The 8,130-nt window shown below is 47.0% G+C and overlaps 1 protein-coding gene across 1 annotated transcript; it reads left to right on the top strand.

The window, feature by feature from the left end:
- The first annotated feature begins 1,504 nt into the window (after positions 1-1,504).
- Positions 1,505-7,776, top strand: LOC118795768 (transmembrane protein 161A-like). The gene is made up of 12 exons (XM_036554487.1): positions 1,505-1,625; positions 2,725-2,828; positions 2,950-3,033; positions 3,530-3,627; positions 3,739-3,895; positions 4,455-4,606; positions 5,053-5,113; positions 5,256-5,399; positions 5,613-5,726; positions 6,187-6,361; positions 6,776-6,872; positions 7,450-7,776. Exons 1-12 carry the CDS (start codon positions 1,623-1,625, stop codon positions 7,746-7,748), a joined length of 1,488 nt encoding a protein of 495 aa, XP_036410380.1. The 5' UTR covers positions 1,505-1,622; the 3' UTR covers positions 7,749-7,776.
- The last annotated feature ends 354 nt before the right edge of the window (positions 7,777-8,130 follow it).

Below are 8,130 nucleotides of genomic sequence, written 5' to 3'. Positions count from 1 at the left end.
TTCACACATTCTTACATAACTTACATAAACTCTTCATACATACAAATATTACACATGCAGAATTGCTGCAAGTATTGCAAAGACAGTAAAATAGATCAAAAGCGAAACCAGTATATACAACTGTAACACACTTCCTAAAATGGGGCATTGCTGCAGAGTGGCATGGGTTCTCTCAAAGAATACAATAATGGATGGATCCAAACAGCACACGTACAGCTGTTCCTATGACAATCACAGTGAGGTTTGCACAGGTTTGCACTATTGCATGTTCCAGCCTTTGTCTAGGAGGTTCCAATTGGTTAACAGGAGGTACCGGTGCTGGATTTTCTTTTTTAGACAACACCCACTCAAGAAGGTTCATATTCAGTGGGCAAATCAGCCTGCTTTTTAACTATACTTCTAACTTTAACAATGGCACAGTCAGAACTCGTGAGGGACACCGTGCTGACTGTTCTGTCACCATATAGAAGGTCTGTGGACAAATGGTGTGGTTTTACATGATTATTGTGTCACAGATCGGCCCGTTCCAGCTTCCCCTAACTACGGGAGGGCCCCACTGGCTCTGCTAAGAGAGGTAGCCTAGTCAACAAGAAATTATTGCCATGGGTTGCAACGTTCTGTGAGGCCAGGTGAAATTATTGATCGGACCGCCCCACCCACTTTGCCCTGTGCAACCAACCCATGCTGCACATGGTATGGAGGCCCGTCTTTCAGCCGGTGTGATATACCTAGCCTTGCTTACCAGCAAGATCTCTCCAAATTAAAGGCAGGCATAATGACATATATTCTGATAAGCAAGGTTATGTTGTCCCTAACTGCCGTTTTGCAGAGGCATAGCACTCAACTCTTTGCACCAAGTTACACATGGACTCCGTGCTAACTTCAACAACTCACTGCAATCGAAGAGCTAGGGGAAAAACCAATAATGCAGCATTTCTCTGTCTTGGTCTGCCACCCCCAATTTTTCATTTTTCTCCCTTTCAGAAAAATAGGACCTTGGGACTTTTTTTTGGTCCCTTTTGACTGTAGCCAACAAACATGTTTAACTAAGACCCATGGGGGAAGGGGAGCTCGCGTTACCAAGAAAACAGGTGCTGAGAAGTTCTAGTAACGTAGTAAGGTTACATGAGGTCATTGAAAAGCCACATGCAGAACTGCAAAGTCAGACATTAATTTTCTCCACTGAAAGTGAAAGCAAAGTGAAACGTCCCATCTCACCATCAGCTCTATCATCTATGGCGAACTGAACTTTTTTCTTCGTTGTGAAAAGTAGGGACAGCCCACGGAGCAATTCTGTCGTTCGCGTTCCAAAAGCAAAAGACTTTATTTCCCAGAAGCGTTTGCGATTTCCGTCCGTACAATACTTCCGAGTCCGCTTTTTCACGAAGATTGGTCCATACTCTTGTCATGTTGCTATGCCATTGGGTGTTTAGTATAGATCCACCAATCACCGTGAGAAGTAGGTTGGACTAACTGTGTTCATTCTGAAATGGTCCCTGTGAAAATGACAGCCTCAGCTGTTGCGAGAGATTTAAACTTCACGTGTGCGTAGCTTGGCATTTGTCGAGACTGAGAGAAGTGTTCCCCGATCATTTCGAGCGTTGAAAGACATATAAAAGAAAATGGTGAGAAGTTATTTTATTTACTTGTAGTTTCGCTACAGTTTGGTGGGTTATATTGGGGGCTTTTCATAGCTAGCTAGCTAATATTACCGGGTTAGCTAGCAGAATGAAACTTTGGCTATGACTTGATAGTTAGTAGCTTTAGCGATTTAGAATAGAGCTTTTAATTCACTAGGTACAGTTTTTAGCAGCTTGCTAGATTTCATGAGATGGTTTTACTTTTTGAGCTGTCAGCGTATTGCTAGCTAGCTAGCTTGCTAAAACGGACTGTCAGTGCATGCTACTTGCGGGAACTAGCTTCAGTCTTTGTAAGTTTAATGGCTTCCACAGGTGCGTTGAAACGGGCTCCCACGATGTTGGTGTGAACTGTTGTCTTAGGACAGGGTGACAAATTGTGCCCAGCTGACCCGCAACACTCTTAGTTATAATACATCATAAAGAACGTAGCAGCCTTTTGCAAGCATATTTCTTGGCAAACATTTCTTAAGCTAGTCAAAAGAATGTCTTTACGTTTTTACTTCAACTGAGATGATACAGTGTGTGTTCGCTCGTGAACGCGTGTCCATATTCATCTTGTGATAAGAAAATCTTACTAATTGTACCTTCCTTAATGTATTTTAGATGTATGGGGTTGCGTCAGATCTTCGTCCACACGTTCTCGCCCCTTTTCAACACTGTAATCCAGTGATGACTGAGGACAGAATACAGCAGGGGTGTCTAAACCTCTCCTGGAGGGCCACTTGTCCTGCATGTGTTAGATCTCTCCCTGCTCCAACACAGCTGATTCAAATGATCAGCTTGTTATTCAGCAGCTTCAGGAGTTCATAACGAGTTGATCATTTGAATCAGCTGTGTTGGAGCAGGGAGAGATCTAAAACATGCAGGACAAGTGGCCCTCCAGGAGAGGTTTGGACACCCCCGCTGTAATCTGTCCTCAGTCATCAGTGTCTCTCCACCCACCTCACTGGCCTAGTGTGGTCAGCAAAATAACTGTTCTGGGGTCAGTTCTGGGTATGAGTCTATGTCCTTTGGTAGGCCCCCACCGGCAGCACTGTTCTGGGGTCAGCTCTGGGCGTGACTCTGTCCCCGTGTTGTCTGACAGGCGCTGATGGGGGTGCAGCTGGTGGTCAGCCTTCTAGCCGCCAGCATCATGCAGAGAATGGCGCCACACTGCTCCTTTGCACGTTGGCTCCTATGCAATGGCAGGTGAGCCTGTGCTGTTTCGCACCGCGGTTTAAAAACCCGCCAACAACATGCAGCAAGTGCTGTGGATTGTGACCTGTGCGTTACACGACAACATGCTCCCCCTCCCTCCCTCTCTCTGCAGCCTCTTCCGTTTTAAACACCCGTCAGAAGGAGAGCTGTGTGCGCTGGCTGGGAAGCAGATGCCGAAGCCCAGCCGGAGAGACCGGTAGGAACAGGAGGAATGGAACTGATGCACCGTTAACAGCGACTGGGGTGCAGCTTGACTGGATTTTACACCATTTGACTGTTAAGCCTAGGGCATACCCTTGTCCGTTATGTTTTGTACAGCGCATGGCTGGACAGAGGCAAATTTAGTTAAGCTCTTGGCTCAAGGATAAAATTCAATTCAATTCAATTCAATTCAATTGAAGGATAAAACAGAAGTGTCTCAACTGGGCACTGATCCAGTAGATTTCAGGGCCCAGAGTCCATATTTCTGACGACTGCACCACCAGGTAGCTACATCTGTAGTGACGGGAATGTGAGGCTTCACAAATCTTGAGATTGATGGGGCTTCCTTGTGCTGTCAGTTACTGACTTGACTGATCCGTCCAAACAACTTCTTCACAGAGAAGCGCATCAAGCACACAAGAGCTGCGCCCAGTTTTTGAATGTAATGAAGCCTCATGCTCATGTCACTGCTGATCTCACTCGCCTTACAGGAGGCAGAATGGGGGAGGGGAACCCAAGCCTCTCACGGTGCCCAAAGACATCGACCTCCATCTCCAGACCACTCCTGTGAACGTGCTGGATGCCCTCGGTAAGGACATGGAGCTAAATCCCTGGGGGGGGGGGGGGGGGGGGGGTCTTTAAAGAGCTGCTTTTTGTCCCTGTCATAACCTTTATTGACTTAATTTATCCCTGTGTCCAGTCCTGCGTTTTTTCCTGGAGTACCAGTGGCTGATCGACTTTGCAGTGTACGCCATGGGTGTTTACCTGTTCACAGAGGGCTACTACTGCGCAGTGGATGCCAGCAAAGAGGTCAACATTGGAGCCATCTGGTGTGTGCTGACCATCTTCTTCTGCCTGTATCCTCCGCTCCACAGCTGAAATCGCCTGATTGTGTAACTTGCAGGGGAATCAAACCTGTGTCCTGGACGGCCTTTTCAGTTTGGCTGAAATGGCTCTCTGCCCACGGTAGACGTCACTGAGTGTGGCAGACCCCTAAAATTAGTATGAACCGCGCTGAAACGGTGCACTAGATCCTTTATTTACTCTTAAAATGGTTTAGTGCAGGCTTGTGTTGAAGGTTACTAGTGCAACCTATATTTGACAATGTTGACTTGCATAGCTGGATACCTACTGCCATGGTTTACATTAAGCACCTTCCTTAGGCTGTGAAGGCAGTGACCCCAGTGTTGGATAAGTTACACCCTAGTTGAGGACAAAGTCCCCACATTGCCATCCTAAAATGCAATGCTTTGTGGCTCTGCCTTCACATCAACCCACGGGAATGTTTGGGCTGACAGTAGCGAGGGGATGTAGCACCTGTTGGCCCCCTTCTGAGCCCCCCCCCCCCCCCAAAAAAAACACAACTACATACACATGTTCCTTTCTGCTGTGACCCTTGACCTCCGGCGGCCCCAGGAGGACCCTGTACACTCTGATGGGTCACTACTTCAGCTCAGAGGAAGGGGGCGAGCGCTCGGTCTGCCTGGCATTCGGCTTCCTGTCTCTGCTGGTGGCTATGTTGGTGCTGGTGGTGAGAGAGGACTACCTGGAGTTCGGCCTGGAGCCAGGTATACCCATCACTGTCTGTGTTTCCTATCGCTGTCATCAGCACTGTACTAACTAAACAAAAATAAGGCTAGTATGTGTAGGTGATTACATACACATACTAGCCTTACAACTGTGAATCATAATCATTCATGATTATGTAATCCAATTACATAATCTTACAAACATATAAAATATTGAACAAAATGTACCTATCACACAAACCTCTGTTAAACTGAGCAAGAAAATTGAGTATGTGAATAAATGTAAATGGAAATGTTAGTCTGTTTTATGTTAAAGTATATTGATGATAAGCTCACAGACAATTACAATAATGCTCGACCCATAAGAATAAGTCATGAACAGGTTATCAGTTAAATTGTACATCTATATGTTGTTATTTTGGAATGATGGAACAGCTAGGCTGTATGTTACATATTTGATGAAGTTTCTCATTCATTTACAATAGGATTTGCTAATCTGTTCAACAACCTTGAGGCCTTCGCCAAGCAGCAAGGCTACGAGTGGTCGTGAGTATGCAGTCTCAAAAATAGTTTTCATGCTAATACAGGATTGGAAGTAAATATTCAAGCCTAGTTGGTTGTTTACACTTGTAGAGGGATTGTGGAATGTTTTGATTTTTTTTGTGATTACTGTTGACCTTTTCATAAGGGTGCCAGTGACCAAGTTGACTGTGAAGCTGGGTTTGGCAGTCATCTGCGCTTTCATTGGCGCTCTGCTGGCATTTCCTGGCCTCCGATTGGCCCAGACCCACTTGGACGCAGTCCAGATGAATGCAGACCGGCCAATCATACAGTAAGAACATCACTTGTTCCATCACTGAAGGTTTTTTCAGCAGGTCTAAACCAGAAATATAAAATCTAAAACACTTTCGAGGCCTTCCTCTGAAACAAATCCTGTCATGGCAGAATGTCATCAAAGGGTATTTGAAGAAACAAGCTGTAACATAAACCTGTTGTTTATTATGTCAGATGCTGCCTTTGACAGTTTTTCTGTTTCCTGTCTCAGAGTCCTACTGCATGCCAGCTTCCTGTCGCCAGTGTTGGTACTGATGTTATGGGTGAAACCCATTGCTCGAGACTTCCTGGCTAATGCTCCAATGGGAAAGACGACCATCACCCTGTAAGTGACCAGCTGTCAGTAACACTAAACCTGCCCATGGTGCAAGCCTCTGGGTTCATGGCAACTCATATTTATATCCATACCTGCATGATTTCTGTGTAATGGGTCTACTGAGTTTGTCAGTTTATAGGAGAGACTAACAAAACAATAGACCCAATGAGTGCCGGGGGCAGCAGTGTAGCATAGTGGTTAAGGAGCAGGACTCGTAACCAAAACGTTGTCAGTTCGATTCCCTTCTGCGGCAAGGTACTTAACCCAGAATTGCCTGTCTAAATATCTAAATGGATAACATTGTAGAAAAGAAAACAAAACTGTAACCCAAGTAAGTTGCTCTGGATAAGAGTGTCTGCTAAATGCCAATAATGTAATATAATGATTAGTGCTTGAGACAAAACATTTAAGGAGGCAACTGATAATGACTGGTATTTGATGTGTGTTTCTCATGTCCCCTCACGCTCAGCATCCCCAGTTCCACCTTCAGCTCTGTGCGCCTGTGGATCGTAGTGGCGCTGTGTGTCCTGCGCCTGGCGCTCACGCGCTACCACCTGCAGGCCTACCTGAACCTGTCGCAGAAGTGGGTGGAGCAGATGAAGAGGGAGGCGGGCCGCATTGCCGCCATCGACATCCAGAGGAAGGTGAGCTCTGGGAGGGATCTCTCCACTGAGACCCAAACCCGTGACCGAGAGAGCAGAGAGAGTGAGGGACCCGCACATGCCGATTTCAGTCTCTTCAGATCCATTCAGAACGTGGTAAAGCAGAGGGAAATATATCTCTTGTCCATTATAGCTACCTTTGTCCATAGCACTATTCTCTCAAGGTTAAAGGCTTGCAATTTTGTAATATAGGATTTTGTAGAACTTACTCGTATGACTAAACCTGATGAACTTGTTCATTGCCCTTGCGAGCTGATCCAAGTGTGCAGTTGTGATCTCGGCACTTTGAGACTGATGCTCGTTCACATGTGGTTAGTTGTGTCCTAAACGGCAATAATATGGAGACAGTGTAATTTAATGTACTGAGAATAATGCTAATTTGCCTGTGTCCCGCAGGTGACGCGAGTGTTCTGTTACCTGACCGTGGTCACACTGCAGTACCTGGCACCCATTCTTCTCATTCTTTTCTCTACACTGGCGCTCAAGTCCCTGGGTAAGACACTGTAAAGGCCTATGGGGGGGGATACTGGCAGGACATGAATTTAATGACCAATAGCATGCTGTATCCTGAAACTCTGTACCAATCAGAGCTAAGAGCTGTTCCTGTACACCCGTATTCTATATCAGTGGTTCTCAAACTGTGCCCAGGTGCTCCGTCTGAGGGGAAAGACTGTTAAATTATGATGGAATAGTGCCTTTCTTTCCTTCATTGTCAGTGAATGCAGTGTGTCAGAGTTGGTATAAATATGTGTAGATAACACATTTTACTTGAGGAGTGAAAGCCTGAAAATACTTATGTGAAATTTGCCGTAATGTCTCATTGAATGGTCTGCAAAAAAGGATGAGAGCCACAGTTCTAGATTTCAAAAATGTGAGAGCCACAGTTCTAGATTTCACAAAACCTGGCCTCTAAGACCTGACATCAAGGATAGTCTATTAATATTTATGATCGCGTAACTCCTGCACATCCTGGTGGTGTTTGCACAAACACATACGCTGGTCTCACTGTACATCCTGGACCAAGGGGTCAAAGGTCAGTAACGGTGTTCTCTGCTGTGGCTGGCTGACAGGTGACTTCTCCTGGGGGCTGGTCCCTGAGGTCCCAGGCGTGACACCTGTGGAGGCGGCCGTCCCCACAGCAGCTCCACCCCTCCTGGCACTGGGGGAGGACGAGGACGGGGACAACATGGAGGACGACGTCCAGGCGGCGGTGGCCCAGCTGTCGGAAGCCATGGGCGCTCTCCGCATGGTCCTCACGCCCATCTTCTTCAGGGGGATCTTGGCTTTCCTCGCCTGGTGGGTGGCGGCCTGCCAGCTCATCAGCAGTCTGTTCGGGATCTACTTCCACCAGTACCTCATGCAGAACTGAGCCTCACCTGCCCCCAACACCCCACCCCCCACCCTCACACTCCCATCCTGTTTGCCCTGCCTTTCCTCCCAGCAGCCCCTAGGAGGTGTCTGCAGCCAGTAACCAGGACAAGAATCCCTAGAAGGGGGTGGCTTGCCTTTTTAAACATCCACATCTGTTGCCTACCATTGTCCACGGTTCTTTACTGACTTGCACTGGGGTGTAGGTGTCTTTCGGTTCCCCAGTTTGTTGATGTTGTAGGAAAGGATACATCTTCCAGGAGTGTACCCTGCTTACACCCATGCCCAGAGCCCCATCCCTGGAGCTCAGTGCCCCATGCGTTGTCTCTCTGAGTGGCGAGACGCTGGGTACACGGTCAACTGCAGTCTCTCGGCCTGGTAAT

The sequence above is a fragment of the Megalops cyprinoides genome, chromosome 20 (assembly GCF_013368585.1).
Source record: "Megalops cyprinoides isolate fMegCyp1 chromosome 20, fMegCyp1.pri, whole genome shotgun sequence".
In the NCBI taxonomy this organism is placed as follows: domain Eukaryota; kingdom Metazoa; phylum Chordata; class Actinopteri; order Elopiformes; family Megalopidae; genus Megalops; species Megalops cyprinoides.
This window is presented reverse-complemented; position numbering and strand designations above follow the sequence as displayed.

Bases quoted from the DNA above. Each gene is read 5' to 3' on its own strand.
- LOC118795768 (XM_036554487.1), top strand. The intron at 2,829-2,949 runs GTGAGCCTGTGC...CTCTCTCTGCAG, and splicing joins TGGCTCCTATGCAATGGCAG to CCTCTTCCGTTTTAAACACC. The intron at 4,607-5,052 runs GTATACCCATCA...CATTTACAATAG, and splicing joins GGAGTTCGGCCTGGAGCCAG to GATTTGCTAATCTGTTCAAC.